This window comes from Peromyscus leucopus, chromosome 2, assembly GCF_004664715.2.
Source record: "Peromyscus leucopus breed LL Stock chromosome 2, UCI_PerLeu_2.1, whole genome shotgun sequence".
NCBI lineage: Eukaryota > Metazoa > Chordata > Mammalia > Rodentia > Cricetidae > Peromyscus > Peromyscus leucopus.
Genome location: NC_051064.1, coordinates 121,777,496 through 121,800,261, shown reverse-complemented (window position 1 = coordinate 121,800,261; position 22,766 = coordinate 121,777,496). Strand labels below are relative to the sequence as shown.

The 22,766-nt window shown below is 50.8% G+C and overlaps 1 protein-coding gene across 4 annotated transcripts in view; it reads right to left on the bottom strand.

Annotated features, from left to right (window-relative positions):
- Positions 1–22,766, bottom strand: part of Hivep3 (HIVEP zinc finger 3) — a 417,522-nt gene that overhangs the window by 28,473 nt on the left and 366,283 nt on the right. For all 4 annotated transcript variants that reach the window (XM_028886462.2, XM_028886461.2, XM_028886465.2 and 1 more), the window contains 2 exons: positions 5,110–10,624; positions 1,995–2,137 (listed from right to left, as the gene is read on the bottom strand). In XM_028886462.2, coding sequence (XP_028742295.1) covers positions 1,995–2,137; positions 5,110–10,092 — 5,126 coding nt within the window. In that variant the 5' untranslated portion in view covers positions 10,093–10,624. The remainder of the gene's footprint in view (positions 1–1,994; positions 2,138–5,109; positions 10,625–22,766) is intronic.

Below are 22,766 nucleotides of genomic sequence, written 5' to 3'. Positions count from 1 at the left end.
TCAGTCCTGGTCCCATCCATGAGATGCTAGAGGTGTCCTAAGATATGTCTCCTTTTCCACATTAGCAAATACTCCTGGTGGGTAACACTTACCCCATAAAAGAAGAGGGTCCACCAGAAGCAGATAGGAGGTACAGCAGAGCCAGGGTGCGGGGTGGGATGGGGGATGGGGTGGGCAGCTGAGCTGGGGGTGGAAAGGACCTGATTGTTCATACCATGTGACTAGCCGGAGGCATGAGGATGACCCCCCCCCCCAGCCAAGAGCAGAGTGAGGCGCTTTGGACGGAGACCAAGATCCAGACACAGGTGAGGGACCCATCAGTGTCATGTGATGAGTTTGTGGGAACCACACCTGTCCTTGGCCTCATGGGGCTTACGACATTGGCACAAGCCTGTTGCCACCCTCTTCACAGGAGTGGGGGACGACACCGGAGAGGTGGGGGGGGTACAAGTGGGACAGAGGTATGTGGGCCTGCTACCTGGAGCAGGGGTGACAGTCTTTGAAAGAAGGAGACACTGAAACAGAGGGTGGGGCCGACACCCTGCGTGGGACCCAAAGGATTAGGAAGGAGAGAGGGGACTCGGGTGACGGTTCATCTTTCAGATGGAGGTGGAAGTGTTCATCAAATAGCTGGATGGGGGATGATGACACCTGCTAGCCTTATGTCCAGGGACTCAGGCTTCTTCAGGTACACAGCAGTAGGGGGGTTCAGAGCCGGGCCTCCCCTCGCGAGGAGACTGCCTCTTTGTGCACACACAGAATGCCATAAAGGGAAAGCATTCTTGACACCACCAGATACCACATAGCCCCTCAGATCCCAGACAGTTCTGGAACAGGAGAGAAGAAGGCACAGCTCCCCAGCCTGGAGTTTGGGACCTGGTGGCATGAGAGTCCACAGCCACAGGAGGGCACTCTAACCAAACGGCAGGCGCAGACAGCCTCTGTTCCCACGTGGAAAGAGGTCAGCGCTGCAGCACCTGGGTCCTGTTAGTGTGAAAGGAGTCACCTTTGGTATTGCGGGTTCTTCAGGGAGGGTCACCATCCCTGACCCTGTCCTTGTCAAAACCACTTCCTGCTCCTGAGAGCCCTTCTAGCCACTACCAAATGCCCAACTGGGAAGCAGAGCAGTTTACTTCTCTATTCCACTTCCCCAGAGACTTCCACACCTGTCACTGTGTGACCCCATGAATCAGACACTTGCAGGTTCTGGAGAACAAGAGTCCCCAGGGACGGCCCACGTTGTCGGAGGCTCACGCAGATTGCTGTCTTCAGGACTGTATAGCATTGGTACCACCCTGATTATAACAGGGACACAGACACAGGACCCCAAGACAGACACCACGGTACCTGCTCACAGACATGTGGCCACACAGAACACAAAGTGCACAAAGAACTTCCACAAAGTATATCTGAAGCCAGGTGCTCTTCTAGAGCCCGGGGCACACGAGGGTGGGGTACAGTGGGGATGTTTCCTAGGCTGGCAAGCTCGGAGGCCTGTAGCTCAGCAGGTTCCCAAAGATGCACACCACAGGAAAGTAGGCAAGGATGAGACTCAAAACACAAACAATGAATCCTGGGCCTGCCAGTGGACAGGGCGGGGAATAGTGTGAAGGGTGTGCGCAATGACTCTTCGGCACCATGAGGAATGGGATGTGACCAGGATGCTCTGGGCATGACAGAGGCAATACACCCTAAGGGAAACAATAGTCCAGACTGTAGCTGGGGGACTCTTCATCACCTCAACACCAGACTGAGAACCTGGACAGGATCTGTGAACACTGGAGAAAGACCTCGGCTCCTTCAGATCCCTACCAAGGGTTCCCAGTGGCATTTGCAAAACAGATGGCCTGGGAGCCCTGCAATGCAGAGAGGCACTGTGGGAGCTGCAGGCACCAGTGGGCACCACACAGCCAGGAGCTACCAGCCACCTCTGTGTGTAGGTGGTGGGAGGTCTCCACACAGGAAGCCGACTGCAACCGAGGCCTGAACCTTACCCTCCTTCGAAGATCTTGACCCTCGCTGGCTCTCCTCTCTTGGAAGTGGGAGTGCCCTCCTCTGCCTTCCCTTGCTTTTCTTCCTTCTCCACTCTAGCTGGATCTTTCTGGCTCTCTGGGGAAAGCAGTGACGGGAGGTGCACCTGAAGGGGAGAACAAAACCAAGCTTTGGTTAACCTTGTAATGCTGGGTCAAGTGCGAAACACCTGCCCACACGGCCTTCTGCTTTTCATCCAGTTCCCCTCCACAGATGCAAGGGCTGGCCGCAAGAGACAAAGTCCCCTCCAAGCTGTATTTTGACCCCCTCTCATGATCCTTTTCCCTCCAAGGATGGGTCTTTGTGTTCTGTGCTGGCCTTGGGGGATAGTCTCATTCACCTTGGTCACCTCAGCACTCAAAATGGGGATCAAAAAGACAATGCTGAAGAAGTAAGTGAAGACTTGGGTCTGCCTCACAGATGAACTGTGGCGTGCCCACTGTCGGATCAGAGAGCCAAAGCAGCCAACCAGGTTAAGGGCGTGCCTGCAGAAAAGCCCAGATCTCCAGCTTCCAGCACTGGTTCACCTGGACCAGCACCAAATACCAGGAACCACAGATCCTCAGGACCCAGATCAAGGCTGAGGGATCAGGGGTCCCATTCTCTGCAGAGCAATGGGCCTCAGGGAGACCTGACTCCGTGGGGAGGGCTGACACTGGACGTCTCAGCATTTTCCAGTGTCCTGAGACTATTCTCTAAATCGGAGGCAGGGGGAAGGTACACCTTCACACAGGGTGCTGGTGCCCAGCTAAAGGACACCTGGTTGGAAACTAGGAGAAGTGAGTTCCGGTGCCAAACAGATCACAGCTAAGCCAGGTTTCCCAATGCTTAAAGGACATTTTCAGAATAGCCAGGGGAAGACAAGAAGCTACAAGGTTGACAACTGTCAGCCGAGTGTGCAGAGAAACAGGAACTATATCCAGGCACAGGCTGGGTGGTGCTGGGGGTGGGAGTGAGTCTCCCATCACTGGAGACATGCATGTGAAGGAGGGAGACTGGTTGCAGGAAGGCCTCAGCTCACAGATCATGCAGTTATGTTAATGTGTGATATGTGTGGACTTTGGGCAGGGAAAATTTGAACAAAATTGACAATTCCAAGGAAATGTCTGCAGGTTTTAGCTCATTTTAGGAAAGCAGCAGGATGAAGAAATGATTGTCAAATGCAGAGACAAAAATCTAACATTCTTTTTGTCTTCTCTGCCTCTGACACCTCTCATCAGGGAAGAGGAACAGCTCAGACATGTTTCAAAGGGGATAGGAGTGAGCTCTGGTTCTGAGTCTGATCTTTGCCATTTACTGTGTGGCACCATGCAAGTTACTTAGCCTCTCTGAACTTTGATCTCTTTACCTACTATACCCTAGTTAGGTGTTATGAGAACAAAAGTAAAGTTTAGTATCTGGCACACAGCAGGCACCCCAAAAGTTTTGAGTATTATTACACTAGCATCTCTGTAATAGCCATAGTTTATGGCAGTTACAGCAAAAGTGGAAATTCTGTTCAGAGATGTCTGTGGACTGAAAAAATATCAGAGAATAAATTCGGAAAACAGTTTGTGAAGAATAATCAGCTGAGCTCAGGGCACTTCTGATGTAGCTCTCACCATCATGATGAAAGCAAAAAGTATGAGCATTCAGGAAACTGCAGGCGCAGGTCTGCTGCCAGGTCTACAATAGGAGTCAGGGTTCCAGTATCTATGTGGTATTTGGTCAAAGCACCTGGTTGGAATGGTTGCTTGTGAACATCATACATCATTACATTTGCAATTATCTTTCAAAAGTTTCATTCCTCCAGTAACTAAAAAACGAAATAGATGCTCTTTGCAATCAGATAGGTCTGGTTTCAGATTCTGGATTTGCCCAATATTTGCCCCAGGTCCTTGACTGCCTTCAGCCTCTGACCCCAGGTTCCCTCATTTGTAGAATGGAGGTGATGCTGCTTTACATGGGGAGGTGAGCAGTGACTAGGTCCCAGGGTCCAGAACAGGGCTTGGCACCAAACAAGACCACTGGTCACTCTACAAATTCCATATATGGTTTGAATATGAAAGGTCCTCATATCAGCTGGTGATGTTGTTTGGGAAGGTTGTTAACCTTTAGGAGGTGGACCCTTACTGGAGGATGTGAGAAGGACCTGGTTGTGGGAAGGACCTTGAGAAATTTATAGCCTGGCTCTACTTCTTATTCATTCTCTGCTATCTGAATATGGAGGCATTGCAACCAGGTAGCTTCCATATGCCTTTCCTGCCATGATGAATTGTGTCATTCTGAAACTATAAACCAAAATAAATGTTTTCTCCCTTAAGCTGCTTGTGTAGGGGTATTTTGTCACACTAGGCCAGCATAGGTCACGGCATAGCCTTGTCTGTGTAAAGTGTTGTGTTCTTACACAAATTGAAATTGTTGAATTTCAAACTTGTTAAATTAGCTGGGAAACTTTATTTCATAGCTCTTGAAGTAGTCCAGGTCAGAGGCAATGAAGGAATAAATATGAGCTGCATTGAGAGCCTACTGCTACTCTGTAGCACAGATGGCTCAAACTGTGGAGTGTCACTGCCTCCTACAGGTGGAGAGGTGCACTGCAGCCCAGTTCTAGCTGCCATCTTACAGGAAAGGGAATGTTTTAGGAGTGATTTGTATCAAATGTGAAGGATAAAAACAGCAGACACAGATAAAATAAGAAAAGTTTAAAGAGACTAGTAGGGCAAGGGAGAACTCCCATTGGAAAGGGCTGGAATAAAGTTCTAAAACTGGCAAAAGCATCCTACCAATAAAACTTCCCAACTATATCCTTTGTAGAATTGCTCTTTAACTTGCTAAGACTAAACTTTCTACAGTACAGTAGAATCTTGTGGGAAAGTAGGGAGACTTTCCTGATTACATTATTCCAATTATGTTAGGAACACAAGAGCAGAGAAACCCAATGAACATATTTCCTTATAAGGTCACAACTCCCAGAGAGAAAAATCTGTCCCATCCCTCAAAGCTGGCTTTAATTCTACAAACTTAGCAAGAAGACAATGTGGCTTTAAAAGCTCAGCACAAACTTTGGCACAATGACTAGAACAAGGCTGAACTTACCTCTGTCATGCGGGGCTTTCGGGAGCTGGATGGCACCAGCCTTCCTGCCTCAGGATGCGGAGCTGTGGCCATGGTGTATGTCTCTTTGCTCACTTTCTGCTTAGATCTCAGAAGGGACAAAGCAGCTTTAGTGGAAACCCCTGGAAGGTTGGGGTTGTACAAACTTATGCACCAACCAGCGTAAACAGAGGACCTCCTATCTGCATGCTGGATGTGATTTGGCTTAATGTAGTTTAAATAGCACCAACTGACATTAGTGGTCGTGTGGAGGCTGGGGAACTGCAGTACCTTCTTAGAGTCCGTACCTTCTTGCAATTTGGCTGGTTTGGGGGAAGTGTCCGACAGAGGCAGAGAGCTAGGGGGTGCCAGGGGAGGGAGGTCAGGCTGTTCCTTTGGATCTTCTTTCTTTATACTCAGTGGAGGCAGCCCTCTTCGGTGAGCTTTGCTAGATGGTTGAGCATATTCTTTCAAAGCTTCTGAGCCTGGGGCTGTCCCATGGGGCAATGTGGGATGAGAGAGGGGAGAAAGCTCTTTTGGGTCGGATGGATCTGAAGGCAAGCTGGACAGTGTTTCTGCCTCCCTCCTGCTCTGGCCTTGGCTGCCCGCATAGGGCTTCTCTGTCCTCTTCCTGTCCTCTGTGCTGGTCAGCACCACACTGCAGGTGCTCACCAGCTCCAGTTTCTCATCTGCCTTGGAAGCCTCCTCCTCTTTTACTCTTTTCTGCTGCTGGGTTTCCATGGTAAGTTCAAGACTGCCAGCAGGAGAGAGGACACGCTTGCTTCCACCGGCTGTGGATGAGCACCCCTCCAGGCTCAGGGTACCCTCCGAGGACAGTGATGTGCCTTTCCTCTCAGGCACTCTCAGATATGGTGTCTGGAAACCTCTGCTTTGCTCCTTGCTTATGCTAGATGGTCCAGGCCCAGCCTCATATACATCAGCCCCCCACACAGTCATCCCTTTGGAGGAAGGTTCCTCATACTTGGTAAGAGCCATACTTGCTGAGCTGCCTTGAGACTGTGTGACCAAGATCTGAGACAAGGTGGTGTACATGGCGCTCCCGTAGGACGGCATGTGAGTCTGGATGCGGACGGGAACAACCAGTGACACCATAGCATCTGGACAGGCAGGCAGGGCCAATGTTGGGGCTGATGTGGGAGCTGGGGAGGTAGCTGGGGGAGTCACAGGGGGCAGCTGGATGTCACTGCTATACTCTGTGCTGCTGGAGGGGCCAGAAGGTCCTGTTGCCAGAGGGGCCAGGCTGGTTTTGATTGGGGGCAAGTGGCTTTCTAGTTCACCAGGGAGCTGCAATGCAAACTGGGATTGTAGAGGCAGGAAATATCCAGAGAGGGCTGAGGAGGCAGGGCATGGCATGGGGAGGAAAGAGGGGGGCTGCCGGAAGGGGATATCTGCAGGGTGAGGCAGGAGCTGGGGGAGATGGAGCTGGCTGGGGTGTAGCACAGTAGGCTGCAGCGGAAGTGGTGGAGTTTGGAACAAGGAAGGTGCGAGGGGGGGCATGGAGTACGGCGAGGAGAGGAGGCTGGCCATTGCCTGAGTGGGGAAGAACTCCGAGGACTGTTCTGGCTCCTGAGGCAAGAGGTGCTGCAAGGAGAAGAGGGAGACCGGTGGGGGCGGCTGGGTGCCAGGAGGTCGGAACACTTGCAGGGCCTCTGTGTAGGGTGGGCTGGACCCCAGCGGGGGCCGGTCCTGTATCTGGCTCTTGCCTTCTGAGGGCCCACCTTGTACGGTAGTCACGGAGATCTGGGGCACGGAGCTTTTGGTGGGAGGCTTGCTGGCTGAGGGCTCCTCGCTGCTCTCTGGTTTTCCCTTAGGGGTGGCCTCCAGCTCTGCTTCTGGAGGTCTGCTGAGGGAGGCCTGTCTCACCAGAAAGCATTTCCTTCTTCCTGGTGGAGCGGCCGGGGGCGGCGGAGCTGCGGGCACTGTTACAGAGGGTCCTGTCGGGGACAAGCTGCCATAGTCAAAGGATTTGCTTCGGGTCTCAGTCATGTGTGAGGAGTGGGGCACGTTGGGACTCTGCTCTGAAGCTGACCTCCGCATCTCTCGGGCGTGTGGGTGGTGGCTGGGGACAGTCAGCATGTGGGTGCCCAGGGGTTTGGGGCGTGTGTCTGACGAGGGCCCAGGGGCGTCAGCTTTTCCGTGATCCTCCCTGTCGAAGGAAGCCGAGCGGCTGGAACCACTCAGAGAGATGCTGCTCTCCTGGCTCGGGCTTCGAGACAGAGGCACGGAGGACTCAAAGCTGGACTCCCCCGAGGACTGTGCCATCTCGGCCAAGCGGAGTCTCTTTTTCTTGGGTGGCAGCTTCTCTGCTGGGAGCTGTGCCAGCGTCTGGCTGCGCTGGGGCCACTGGAATTCCTCTGTCTTCTCGGGCTCCTTTGGGGGTGGCTCGGGCTCCGTGTCCGGCCTGTCCGGCTCTTCTGTCACCAGGATCTCTGGAACCTGAATGTTGGGCTGGCGGACCAACCTCGGCTGCAGGGAGTGAGCTGAGCGTCCATGGGGGGCAGGTGGTGGGGATGAGAACTGGGCCACGGGCTTTTCTTCTTCCAGGCTGCTCGGCTGCTCCAGAGGGTCAGACTTCTCAAAGGAGCTGGTGTGCTGGATGACAGAAATTTCTTTGGACATTTTTCTCCTCTCCTTCCCTGGTTCTGATCCAGTCCCTGGCTTGGGAGTCCTTGGCTGGAAGCTTGTGGGTCCCTCTAAGGAGGGAACTGATTTGCTTGGTTCTGCTGGTGACTTGGCGGACTCCAAGGGCAGGATACGAGCTGGGTCTGATGGGCCAGGGCTGCCAAAGGCAGGTGGCTCCTCCTCATCCCCAAGGCTCTTCTCCTTCCGTCTTTTTCTCAATGGAGTGAGTTCCAAGGTGGCCCCTAGTTTATAATGCATCATCTGGGACCAGGGCTCAGGCTCAGCCTGAGTCTTTTCCACTTCATGAGCACCTGCAGAGTGGGCTTTTGTGATTTGGAGCTCAGAGCAGTAGTACTTCTTATGAGCTTCATAATTATCTCTCTTTTTGTACCGAGCACCACAGATGGTACATTCATAGCTCACGCCTTTTGTTTTCAGCCCCTTCTTGGTCTTTTTGGTAAGGTCGCTTTCCTTGGATTCTGGGTCGTCAGAGGGCTTGGAGGAGGGGTCTTTGCTGCTTGGTCCAGGCTCCTCGGAACTGTACTCACCTCCCAAAGGTAGTTCAATGGCTGGCTGGCGTTTCAGCATCCGCGGGTGGGAGGTAAACATGGGACTGCTGCGGCTGGGGGTTTCGGGGTCAGCAATGTGGTCGTCGAAGGAGTAGCTCCCCCGGAAGGTATGGTGGGGGGTGCTGATGGTGCAGGCTGCGGAAGGCATTGAGTGGCTTCTCAGGAGAGGCACAGGGTGCGTGGAGCTGGGCGGGTGCTGGAGGCTCAACAGCGATTGTTCCGGCTTTGTCTTCTCCCCATGGGATGATAGTGACTCCCGGTAGAGGCTGGATTTCGGGGACTCCACGCTGCTGCGCCTGGTCAGAGAACTCCTCCTGGGCTTCACACTGTCAATCTCACTGGTGTCCACCACAGCCTCATTGATGGTGATGAGCTTTGTGATGTGTTCGATCACCTGTGTCCGGGGTACAGACAGGGGCACCAAGCTGGGCTTGTCTTCAGCGGACAGGGGCAGTAGGGGCTGGGTGGAGGTGGGTGCCAGCATGGAAGTCCGCTGCCCGATCCGCCCACACTTGCCAAAGATGATCTCTGCGTAGGACTTGGCATTGGTGTTAGGGGGGCTGACCTGCTGCTCGGCGCTCTCCGAGCGTGAGAAGTACCCAGACTCCGTGCTGCCTTTGCTCCCTGGGCTCAGGAACGTCTGCTCCTCAATCAGCTTCTTCCTCTCACTCAGGCGGAGCGCCAGCTTCTGCTTGATGGTGTGTGTGTCCTCGGGTTTATGGGTCAGGGGATGCTCCGATGAGGCTTCTGCAAACGGGGTGGGGTCCTCAAGCGATGGTGCAGTGCTTGACTGGGACAGAGAGCAGCGTTCCTGGCTGGAACTGTGGCTCCCGGAGCTGTATAAGCCACTTGAGAGCAGGGGGTGCTTAGATTTGGGGAGAACCTCTGTGGGGGGACCTGATGTGGTACCGGTTTCCTCCTCGGAGTCTGTGCTTTCTCCTTCGGTAGGCTCCTCGAACTCTTCCCCAGGGATCCTCTCCATCTCCAGCCCAGGTGGGTACATCTCACTGCCGGAGCCGGAAGCCAGACCGGCTTTGATGCGGTGGGCATGGGACTTCCTGTGCTTATAAAGGTTACTCTTGGTTTTGAAGGAGAAGCCACAGGGGCCGCAGGGGTAGGGCCTCTCGCCCGTGTGGGAGCGAATGTGCTTCTGGAGCACACTGGGCTTGGCACAGGGCCGGCTGCAGTACTGGCAGATATACTTCCCTGGCTTCTGTGGTTTCCTCTCTTTCTTATGTGCCTCTTCTGTGGGCTTCAGGGAGACCTGGGAGGGACGGGGCACAAAGACCTTAGGGATGCCAGGCAGGTCCTCGGGAGGAAGGATGGAAGCATGGGATGGGATGAGCTGGCCCTGCGGATGCAGCCCAGGGGCCACAAAGGAGCCTGAGGGTCCAGGTCTCATGGGGTCAACCAGCTGCCACGTAGACCCCTCTAGGAGATGCTCTGGTTTGCCAGGGGACATGAATGCTGGTGTCAGAGGGTGCTGTGGAAACTGCGAGATGTGGACTGAGGCCTCGATGGAGGGCCTCCGGGGAGGCTTCTGCTGCTGGCCGGTTTTCTCCTGAGAGCCTTCTCTAAGAACCACCGAGGGGCCCGAGAAAGGCTGCGGGGTTAGGAGCTCCTGGGTGGCACTCTCTGAGGGAGCACTGGTGCTGCTGCCTGGATACGGGACGCTGGAAGAAACACTAGTCTGAATGGCTTCTCCTTTGGTCAGCCGCTTACGGGGACTTCCATCAGCCTTCTTGGTGCACTTGACGCTTTGTTCCGGATCCATGACCTTCACGAGACTTCAGATGCTACTCAGGGAGTTTGGGGCGGGTCGCATTTATGAATAATCCAAGAGTCTCGAGGTGTTTAGCTTTGGCCACATTGGACAAGAGCTGTGGAAGCCAACCCCACGATGGCTTTGGGGGTTGGACTTTTTTTTTTTCCTCTCCAAGTGTCAGTGGCTGCAAGTGGACTCAGAGCAGATCCTGGGGTCCACACTGTTCATATTGGTGTGGCATGGCCCTCTACTCTGCAGACAGGAAGCACACTGGCATTTTCTGCCTGAGTGTCTGTCTTGAAAACAGCATGAAAGATGTCAGTATTGCCATTGAGTGGGTTTGATTGGCAGTGACAAGTGGCTCCCATGAGTCCCCTGCGTGCTGTGTGAACAGCTGAAAGTTGGAGACATCTGTCCTGTCATCTCTGGTCCTGGCTGGAGAGGTACCACACTGGGATGCTAGGGCAGCTCGGCTCTGGCCTCTTCTCCCCTTGAGTTCTCTATTGGAGATTAACAGGTTCAGAGGAGAAATCACGGTCTTCTATGGGAAAAAAAATACACACAACAAAGGAAAGAGATTTACTGGGGCTGTCCACAGGTTGGGCAAACAAGGTGCAGGGTTAAAGCTGGCTAAGATTCCCTAAACATTAGCCACAGATAATTCAAGCAGGATGTAGAACCCCCAGCTCCCTGTGGTCATCCTGCACCACTGCCTCCACAGAACGAGTACTTCTGACATTGGTCTTGTGGGGTTACTGGGGGCTAGAGGCCTGGGCCCCCATCCCTGCCCTGCAGCCCAGTTCCGTGAGCCTGGGCCTGCCAAGCCTCTGCTGTGAATCTTGAATAAGGATAACAGAAGTCCTGTCTGGACTGCTCATGTGGCCTGCAGCAGAGTGCCATGAAGAAATGAATAAGGATGCTGCCGAGGAGGGAGAGAGATGGTCCTGGAGGGGTGGGGTACAGGAAGAGCCTGAGGATGCCGGGATGAGCTTTCCAAGGGATAGACTGTTAACCATTAGTTTCCCTGGCCCTAGATATGCATGACCTTGAGAAGTATCACTCACTCCCTATCATGTTTTTGGGCAAAGCAGTGAAGGATGGGGCATGGCCCATGGGAGCACTCCAAGCTGGCTGTGACTACCAGATTGATCAGAACACTCTCCAGGAAATGAGGAATCTTCCAGAAGGTTTCTCCAGGTTTGCAGTCTTTTTTTGTTTGTTTGTTTTTGTTTTTGTTTGGTTTTTCGAGACAGAGTGTGTAGCTCTTGTTGTCCTGGAACTTACTCTAAAGACCAGATTGGCCACAAACTCAGAGATGTGCCAACCTCTGCCTCCCAAGTGCTAGCATTAAAGGTGTGTGCCACCACTACCTAGTACTTTGCAGCCTTTTCCTGTTACCCAAGTGTGTAAAGGAAGCCCTAGATGTAGGTCAGAATGGAGGTCCTTGTCAAGTTGGGAGGTAAATGGCCTGCAGGTCTGGGTAGACTTCCCAGGTGTGTGTGCTCTTGAGGCTAGCTGGATGTTGGATAGTCCGGCTTCCCTGGGTTCAGAAGGATTCTCAGAGTCCTTCCCTCTAGGGATGAAGTCAGATTTCAGAGCTAGAGGTCACTGTGACTTCATCTCACACACCTTCCTATCTTTCCAGATGAGCAAACTGTGGTCCACCCAGGGCAGGCGTCTTACTGAAGGCCCGGGCTCTTCTTTGTTTGTTTGGTTTTTGCTTTTGGTGGTGCTGGGGATCAATTCTAGGGCTTTGCACATGCTAGAGAAGCACCATTGACCACTGAGCCACATCCCAGCCCTGGATTTGTTTTTGAAACAGGATCTTGCTATGTAGCCCAGGCTGGCCTTGAAATTATAACCCTTCTGCCTCAGCTTCCAGAGTACCGGGATTCATCTGTGCCCTGCAAGGTCTCAGATTCTAAAAGACAATGGCAGCACCTGACCCAGGCCTCTGAGGCAGTTTACCCATGGTGCCTTTCTTCTGTGTTGTCCACCTCATCCTCCTGCGAGGATTTCTCTGCTTCTGTCTTGGGTAAGTGTTCCCTGGCCCTGGTATCCTGACCCAGGTTCCCTCCTTCCCCAGGCAGAGACTTGAAGAACTCACACACTACACTTCCACAGAGGATGAACAATCAGCAAGGCTCAACCTCCTGTCAAGTGCCAGCAGTTAGGGCCTGGCTTTGCTGTGGGAGGCAGATGACTTTCTTTTAGCTGAACATTACATCTTGTAAATTTACTTCTTTTGTGTTTTCAACATCTTTATTCTGCAAAGAGTGTAAGGTAATTATAATAACCTATAATTAAATAATAACCACAAATAGCAAATTGGAACCAAGAAAATATAAATGGGAGCAGCAAGTTAGGGTTGGTGGGGTAAAAGAGTTTTGTCGAGCCAGTCATAAATGCTTACAGAATTTCTATAGTTCAGCTGCACGTTTTCATATGTGCTTCCTGGCAGTCATGGAGAAAAGGGAAATGTGATCTGGTATAGAAAGGAAGCCATGGAGGAAGAGAGAGCTAAGTTCCTTGCAAGAACCCAAGGGCTGCTAGGATATACCCTTTTCATGTGACACTTTAGTCAGGGGCAGGAAATGATGAAGGTCATCTCTGCCTTCAACAATATCCTTTCAGCAAATGCAGTTTTTGCCAATGGAAGACCAAACTCAGTAAGGGGTATTTTTCAAGGACTCAAATCTCTAGCTTAAGCAGCAGAGCTCTAGAGATGAGGGGACCATGGGATGCAAAGAGCACAGAGCTTGTCCTAAGAGCCACACAATTTAGTGGCCGTGCCAGGCTTGTCCCCACCTCAGTAACGTTCCCTGTGGCTCTCGTGAGGAATGGGCACTGAAGCCTAGGGCTCCCTGTTGGTCCGCAGGACACCACTGTATCTGCAGCAAGGAACATGTGGGGTGAGTAGAGTCTGAATGCAGCCCTGGTTTTTCTGCTTCTGTCTGAACTTCACTGTGCTACTGGAGGGGGAAGTGGGGGGTCTGGCTAAGGCTGGGCCCTATCCTGGTGTCACTGCCCTGCTTTTCTTATCGGAGTGAAGGGAGACAGAAGTGCCAGGGCTTCTGATGTCGGAGGAGGGGTGTGTTGTATACCTTACAGGGGAAAATTGCTCTCTGGGCTGGGCCTTCCAGCCTTGTTCATTGTGTCTTTCGGGGAGGTGTGGAAAGGCCTCTGTGTGCTACGTGGTGGTCGTGGATTTATTGTTATTTCTGCCTCTCTATCCTTTGGTACAAGGACCTGTAAACTCAAACTGGTGATAAGCATTGCTTCTTCCAATGGATGGAGACCCCACAGGTGAGGGGGGTGCCAGTTGGCAGAGGAACACACATTGTCTGGTACTGTGGTTTCCTTCCATTTAGCCTCAGCACTATCCAGGGACAGGTAGGGGAGGTGGTTGGGGTCTGGTGTGATTCTCAGGGCCAGGGAGAGAGAAGATAGGATGCTGAGGGAAAGAGATGACTATTGGGCCATCAGGTTACTCATTGGGACTACATTGCCTGCCTAGGTCATTAACTAGCCCACATTGGGGCTGGGGCTGGTTCCTTCCTAGAGGTTTTTTAGGGTCCCGGGGTACAGAGTCAGGACCTCTGAGGCTCCAGGTCACACCTTTACTCTGCATTCAGGGCCCCTGGACTATGATGGGGCCAACCAGCCATGGCTACTCAGGGCCTCCAACCTCAGGGCTAGTCCCCCTGTGTCCTGTTCTACCACACTGTAGGGCAGGTGCAGGTAATTGTTGCCAGGGCATTGGGAGGGCAGTGGGGACTGAAGGTCTTGGAACAGTCTTGGATCATGTCAAATTCAGATGTGATGTGAGCAGGTGTTGGTTACTCTTTAGCAGGACCTAGCTGACCCTTGTGACCTAGACATGTGAAAAACATCTCTTTCCCACTTGCCTTGGTTCTGAGCATGTCTGAAGTGACAGAGAAAAGGCCACTTTACAGATAATTAATAGAACACCAGATAAATCTCCAGAACAATGGACCAGAGTTTCAGGACTCCCTTTCAAGCCATGGAGAAGACAGATGTCCTTTACAGATGGTCACAGAATAGCCACAGGGCTCATGTCATTTGCCCCTGAGGCCATGGTCCCTCAGAAGCCAACTGACAACCATGAGGAGAAGCTGGTTTTCAACGGCTAATTGGTTAATAAAGCAGGCCAATCAGCTCCCATTCTGGAAACTTCCATAGGCTTGACTATGGAAACAATTCAACAAGAAAGCAGTCAGAGCTCCCTGGGGCTAGAGCCATCAAGGTCTCAGGGAAAAAAAGCATGTAACAGAGACTCCAACAGGTTCAAGGAAAGGTGGCCTAAAGCCTGAAGATAAGTTGGAAATCTCCTTTGAAATCTAGTTCTACAATGACATGGCCCGAACCTGAAGGGGGCACCCTGAGGCTGGGGGAGCCAGGAACTGGACCCTGTCAGGCCAGCTAGGCCACTACCACTGTCAGGACACTAGCTGGGACCCACTTCAGGCTCTAGGCTGAGGTGCTAGGCGACTGCCCAAGTGAGATGAGGTTGAGGTGAGGCGAAGGCAGGAACTTCATGCCCTGGGAGCTGTTATGTAAACTTCAGCCTAGACTCAGAGGGTCTGACAAGGTCCTTTGCTAGTAATTAACACCTCCCACCCCCAGTATACCAAAGTGTGGTCACAGATTCTACTGCTAGTCAATAAAGCATGCTGATCTCAAATTGCCAGCAAAGCGAACCTTTCCACTTTGAATAGATGGGAATTTAGGACTCAAGACCACAGGCTGGACAGGCCGTGAGCGGTAAGTATTGAGGCTTCACGACACCGTATTATCAGTGCCCCCTAAAGATGTCTGTGTGGCGTTTGTGTTCACACACTTGTGTGTGGGCAAGACTTGAGTATGGCGCCGCCCTTACGAGGTCAGATGGCAGCTAGATGGGGCAGACATGAGGATGTCAGCCTGGAGACTGGGAGTGACGTGGTCAGGGAGCCGCAGAAGGCAGCTGCATCAGAGTGAGGTCAGCTCCCCAAACGATGAACAAAAGAGACCTTTTCTCTTTACCACTTTACCTCAGGTGTTGTGTTATAATAAGCAAAACTTAGTAATCATTAACCTCAGTCACTTGGGCCATGCTTGTCCCTGTAATAACACACGGGGGAAGGGGCTTCTCACTACCAGGGACACTCAAACCATTTCCCTTCGGCAACTTTTCTTCTTCTTCTTCTTCTTCTTCTTCTTCTTCTTCTTCTTCTTCTTCTTCTTCTTCTTCTTCTTCTCCTTCTCCTTCTCCTTCTCCTTCTCCTTCTCCTTCTCCTTCTCCTTCTCCTTCTCCTTCTCCTTCTCCTTCTCCTTCTCCTTCTCCTTCTCCTTCTCCTTCTCCTTCTCCTTCTCCTTCTCCTTCTCCTTCTTCTTCTTCTTCATTTTTAACTTCACCTCTCAGGTAATTCTGAGATCTAGAGAGAGGGCTTTTGATTTCTGAGCACTGATCAAATACCACAACCTATTTGTACAGAGGGGAGTGTGGGAAAGCCTAGTGGGTTGTGACTGGTTGAGATCTGCCTTCCTGTGAGACCCAGGGACCAAGGTGAAACTACTATCACCAGAGAGGTTGAAGTCTCCGGTGACATCCACAGAGAAACCAGGAACAAGATTCACAGCCATTACGCAGCAAGGATAAAGCCAGAGTGCGCTGTCCTGTGTAGGTCACCCTAGGATACTGGTGCAGTGATAAGAGGCGGTGATGGCACACACCCAGGTCTGGACTGGGCTTCGAATCCCTGTTCATGTCAGGACTGTTCTTAGGGATCTGAGTAAACTAGCTCATCTCTTCTTCACGACAACCTCGCTGCCAAGCGGCCTTTGCAAGCCTGTCTTATATATTAGGAAACGGAGGTACAAATCACAAAACTTCCTAGCAGCAGAGCCCACAGCTGAGTCAGGGCCACCAGGTGTCTTCTGCAGTGGAGACCCTGCAGGGCCTGGGTCACACAGCCTTGCAGACTGGGCTCATCTCTGAGTCCCAGTGCTAATGGAGGGCAAAGCTTACCACTGCCAGCAGCCTTTCTTCCCGCCCTGAGGGCTGGCCTTGTTAAGAACTCCTTTGTGCTTTCTTTTACCTGGGAAAGTGTCTACCACACTGATGTCTTTCTCCTGTGACGACCGAAAAGGAGCCAGCACTGGTTCAGCAGCTGTCTCAGCAGGGGCCTGGTGAAGCCCAATGCCTGGAGCTAATTCGCAGACTAGGCAGCCCATTGTTATCTATCTAGTTAGCACACCACCCTCCTGGCTTGTCATTTATTTATATCCGCCTTTTCCAGAAGCATCCAAAGTGATGTCTGGACATCTGAGAGAACTCAGTGGGCACTTGTGAACTTAGGTCGACCTATTTTATCTTCAATGAGCCAGGAAGTGCTAGCGAGGAGACCCTGGGGAAAGAGAGAGCCAGTCAGGAGACTGGGTCAGACGTGCGTCTTCTGGCCACTGCTCTGTGCCAGGATCGCTGCCTGGAACAGACCTGGATTCCACAAGCCTGCATGCCTGTCAGCTTCCAGCAGGCCTCCAGCTGTCTTTTGACCACATTTTGATTAAGTGACAGGGGTTCAAAAGGCACACCCACCCACAAGCTGCCTAGGTAGGTAGTCAGGGTTCTTCTGTCTACCATGAAGGACAGCATGTAGAGCAAACTACGGCAGGGCAGGTGGTAAGATGGCTCAGTGGGTAAGGGTGCTTGCTGCCAATGACCCGAGGTCAATTTCTGGAATCTGATGGTGGAAGGAGAGACCCGACATCCACAAATTGTCCTCTGATATTCACATATGTGCCATGGCACACATGTGCCTACACATATACATACAGTAGACAGATAAATGCAATCTTTTTTTTAATTAAGGAAAGAACATATGGCAACATTTACCACACACATGCACACACACACACAACATGGAAGCAGGCACATGCGCGCACACACACATACACACACACACACAGAGGCATACAGATGGGTGCACACACACAGAAACGCACATTCTATAAGTGTACTAGGAAGGCAGATCACTGATGGTGACTGCGCATGCCCACAGTGAACGAGGGCACTGTCTACAGTCTCTGCCTTCCCTCCTGGGTGGCAGGTGGCCATCACTGTCCTAGCAGTGGTGTACATTCATGATTGCTCTGCAACACACTACTTTCTTTATCTGCTCCACCTCAAGCAGTTCATGGATCTTCTCAACACAGGGCCAGCCCAACTGAAAATGGCCAAAGTTAAGCCCAAATGGAAACAAGACCTCACCACAAAAGCTAAAACTATAAAACTCATAGAAGAAAACACACAGGAAAAGCCTTCTGATATTGGAACTGGAAATTTTAAAAAGCACATCACAAAGCAAACACTGGAAAGATTAAACTGGATGACATCAAGGTCAGTAATGCCTGTATGTCAAAGGTCAAACCAACAGAGGTGGGTGGAAAAGCCGATAGAATGAGAAAATGTTTGCAGTTATATCCCTGACAAAGACCCAATACCAGGCACATATGAAGAGTGCCAACAATCCAGTAACAACAAAGGCAAGCACATCAACTCCAACAGACATTTCCCTGAAGATCAAAGATGACCAATAAGCTCACAAAAAGATGCCTGACATTGCCAATGATTAGAGAAAAGGAATTCAAGCCAGAGTGCAGTGCCTTCTCACTCATGTTAGTCAGCAATGCCCTATCAAGAAAGAAAGGAAGAGTGTGAAGTGTCTCTGTGGGTAAAGTGCCTGCTGAGTTCAGGTTCCCAGCACCTGGATGATGTCAGGCAGGCTGCATGGAATGCCAGACCTCAGGAGGTAGAGATAGAAGACCCCCAGAGCAAGCCGGGGCTAGCTAGAGCCCAATATGCAAGCTCTGGGTTCGAGTGGGAGATTGTGACTCAATACACACAGTGGGAGTGATCAAGAGAGGCACCCGGAATCAGCCTCAGGCCTCTACATGTACACATACCTGCCCATACACCTGTGCCCACCTACATGTGAACACATGTACATGCATACATACCATACACATAAAAAGTGTTGACAAGAATGCAGAGGAACTTTGAAATTGCTTTGCACTATTCGGAATGAATGATTCAGCCTATATGGAAAACAGAGAGGCAAAAGATTAAACACAGAATCACGGGGCAGGTGAGATGGCTCAGTGGGTAAAGGCACTTGCTGCCAAGCCTGATGACTTAAGTTTGATCCCTTGTATCCACATGATACAAGAAAAAAAGTGACTCTTATAAGTGGTCCTCTGGTCTTCACATGTGCATGTATGTATTTGTGTGTGTGTGTGTGTGTGTGTGTGTGTGTGTGTGTGTGTGTGCATGCGCGTGTGTGCACATGTGCTGGAAATCTAAACTCAGGTTTGTGACACAAGCATTTTACCCACTGAGTCATATCCCAAGCCCCCCAAATAGCAATGATTTTAATAGTAGCAAGAAGGAGCTTATCTTAACAGCCAGTCCATATATGCTGTGAAGTATGAGACCCAACTTTAGGTTTTACATTTAAGTCTTTAATCCACTGAGTTGTTTTTACAGGTGTGGTGTAAGTAAGGACCCAGTTTCATTCTTCCATATGTGGATATCCCATCCCACATCTACACTGTGTATTCTTGGTGCTCTTGTTGAAAGACAGTTGACCGTAATGTGTGGCTTTATTTTTATTCTGTTCCACTGGTCTATATGCCCAATACCATACTGCTTTGATTACTGTAGCTTTGTAATATATTTTGCAACTGAGAGGTGTGATGTTTCCAGTTTTTTTATTCTTCCTCAGGATTTAGTTATTCATAGGGGTTTTGTGGTTCTTTGTATTATAAAATTGTTTTTTAATCTTTCTGTAAAAAGTGTGTTAGTATTTTTATAGGGTCTACACTAAATCTGTAGATTGCTTTGAACAGTATGGAAATTTAATAGCATTAATTATTCCAGTCCATGAACCATGTGATGCCTTTCCATTTGGGCCTTCAATTTTTCTTATTCAATTTTTTTCTTTTAGTTTTTGGCACTACCTGCTGGAGTGGGTGAAGCTGACCCCTGGCCTCTCAGACGGGTCTTGAGACTTTGCTGTGTGGGATTGAACTCTCTGTCTAATGGGATTACTGTATGGAGAGTGGGAGGTGCCTCTCTGTAGGCTTTCTGAAGAGAGAGGAGCATGGCAGGCAGTCCAGCTCTTTGCCTTGTTGGTATTCAGCATGAACTATGCTTGGCATTTCTGGGATGAAAATCACTTAGATGTCTGGATCCTGGGTGTGATGTTTTTGGCTCTGATTCTATTTACACATTTCATGTGTATCCTATTTTCTTAAGACTTAGCATATTTATGGCCCATGGGAGACTTCCTATCTTGTTTTCAGAGCTATCATGATGTCATTCTCTCAGAAATACCTTTTTAGCTCATCATGGTAATTCCCAGGGAGAACCTGGGGTTCTGGTAGTCAGGACAGACTTCTAATGGAGAGGCGTCATCTTGGGACTCTGTCGTGTCTACCTCACCGCACACCTGATGCTCCCACATTAGGATCACTGTTCTCCTGGTAGCCTGCTGGTCCATGAATAGCATCAGTGATCAGACTGCTCACGGCACCTCAGGCTTCTGTGTAGATACCTGACAGGTTGGTCTTCCCCTTTCTGTCTCAGGGACAGCCTTTGGAGGAAGCCTATCAGTCAGTCCCATCCTCTGTCAGCCACAGGAACTGAGAGTCAGTGTGTTGTCTACACTGAATATCCCAGGAGAAGCGTTTCCATCACATGCTCTACACCAGTGGTGTTCAACCTTCCTAATGCTGCAACCCTTTAATAACAGTTCCTCATGTTGTGGTGACCCCCCAAACATAACATAATTTTGCTATTGTTATAAACTGTAAATATTTTTGGAGATAGAGATGGCCAAAGGGGTCAGGTCCCATAGGTTGAGAACCACTGCTCTAGAAGCTGTTCAAGGCATACCTGATTCCCAATGATTCCTCAGTTTAGGACTCTGTAAGGCTTATTTTAGGCAGACCTGACAACCTGATTCTCAAGGTCTCTTCCAGGGGGCTGTATCTCTAATACCTCTCTCCATTCTCTCTTCCAGTCTGTGTAAATCTTAGAGTTCTCCCAACATAAGCTGATCCCATTGGTTGACATGCCCTTCCTGGATCCATGTGGCAAACTCCCCAATGTCTTTCCTATGCAGCTGCTAGTTAGTCTCATAGGTCAACTTGGTTAGGTCATGGTCCTAGATATTTGATCAAACATTATTCTAAAAGATTCTGTGAAGTTATTTTTCAGGCGAGACTAACATTTAAATCCATAGACTTTGCACAAAACAGAATACCTTCTATCATGTGGGTGGGCCTTATGAATCAATTGGTGATCCTAATAGAAAAAGACTGGCTTCTCTAGAGGAGTAAGTGACGGCTGGCAGGCTGCCCCTGTACCCTGCGGGGCCTCCTGGGGCCCGCTACAGACTGTGGACTTGCCAAATCTCAACTATAAGAGCCAACTCCTTAATGTCAATCTCAGTTTCATCCTCTTTCTATCCCTCCCTCCCTCCTTCTCTCCCTCTCTCCTTTCCTCCCTCCATCTCTCCCACCCTCTCTCTCCCTCCCTTCCAGTACTGTTTGGAGGACTCTGTCTCAAGTGCTCACCACCACAGTGTCTGGCATGGTTGGTGCCGTTATCATCTCAGGGGCTTCCCATTTGCTTCTTTTGTCACAGGCTACAGTTTATTTTCTTATCAGTCCCGTTGCCAATGCCAAGGTTTATCTACATGATGTGTGTGTGTGTGTGTGTGTGTGTGTGTGTGTGTGTGTGTGTGTGTGTGTCTGTTTCCCTATTCTATTGGTTCTGTTTCCTAGAAGCCTCAGGAGAACACATGTTCCCACACTCACGTTCTCCACTGAGCTGCCCTGAGCTGCTGGCATCTCTGCTCCCGGACACAAAGTCCCTCTCTCTTGCTTCTCACAGGGTGGAAACTTATTTGTTCACAGGCTTTTCTCTCCCTTCGAGGTGAGTTCTTTCAGCGCAAGGAGCCCATCTCATTCATGACCCTCGTGCTTTGTAGACACACAGATGGCGTCTATCAAAGGGTGGATGGATCTGTGAGAACAGGATTGAAGCTGGTGGCTGACAGGAGTTTTCCAGGGTGGAGAGTGGAAGCTCCCATCCATCCTCTTAAAGGGGACACTGTGGAGAGGCCAGGGACAGACAAGAAGATCAACACCTGAAAACCTGGCGTGGGGGCAGCCTAGAGACAGGATACTGACGGCCAATAAGGTGGTACCTCAGGCCTCACACCTGAGTGGCCTGCTGTCTCCAAACATAGACTTGTAGAGGATTCCATGGGTCAGGACACAGCCAGGCCAGTTCCTTGAGGGCCACGGGAGTTCAGTTAATCTCAATAAATACTGAATTCCAACCTTATTTTTGGGTCAGGAATTCTCACTTCAGGCCCTGACCCAGATCTTCCTGTTTTGACAACTTCTGAATTCTAAAAGCCCTTGGGGATAGGCCATGCCCTCCAGGAGCAGGTCTCAACTGTCCTCCAAGCTCCTGTTCTGTCTTCACAGGGCAGGAGGCTGGGGTCCTGTACACTTTTCCGAGGCTGTTAAAAAAAATAAATAAATAAACCCCTGCAGTCCACACATCCCTTCTCCACTCAAGCCAAGTGATTTTTTGAAAATTCCACCCTGGCAGAAGGCCACAGGCTGCGGGTGGGGCCTGGGGCCAAAGATGAACACAGTGGGAACTCTCTCTTTGTTTTCCAATGCCCTGAGCACAGGCTGCTGGTTGTGCATTGCATTATGAACAAGTGAGTGAATGAATGAATGACTCCAAATGCTAAGCGGGATGGACAACAGCATAAGCCTGGTTCCTCCATTACAGCAGGCCCACGAAAAACCAGGAGAAAATAAACAGCCTGCTGGAAAAAGCCTGGTGGTTGAAAGGATGGATTTTACTGAATGACCAAGGGCAGAGCTGCGGGGACAGTGACAGAGGGGCTGGCTGAGGTGAGCCAGTACACTGTGACTGGGGCACACTTGGTCCTCAAGTCTGCGCAGTAGATAGTGGTTCTGTTTCACAGGTGAGGACACTGAGGTAGAAGTGACAGACATGTCACCACCTCCTCACATCATTTCAGGGAAACAAGGGGAAACTGGAGTGCTGTGTGAGTGTAGGGAGCTAGAGACTTTGTTCTTATCTTGTAGGCCACTCAGTTAGGTGGACCCCTAGTGAGAAAGAGGGTGTTACGTACAACTGGATTCTGGGGTCTGATCTGCCAAGACATTTGGGGTCCATCTTATCCTAGCATGGATTACCCCAGCAGGACCACCTCTGGCTCTGACCGCCTGCTGACTCCCCGTGCTTATGGGCACTGATGCTCTGGCCCTCTGGGCTCTGTGCAGGAGCTTCGCTGCCTCACCCTCTTGCCCATTCTCAAGATACTCTACCCAGTGTGTCCACCCCACCCGCCATCTTCCAGCTTCCTCTCTTCTACCTCTCTCTTGCACTCTAGCCCCTCTCCCCTCTCTGCCTACTTGCAGGGGTTCAGCACCCCCTCTGACAGCTGCCTACCCTCCATTCTTTGTCTAGCTTAAACCAACCTGTCACCAATTTCTCCCCGAGGTCATCCTCACCACTGTCATCCTCCTCTACTGGGATGGGCCTCCGGCTCCATTTCAGATGACAC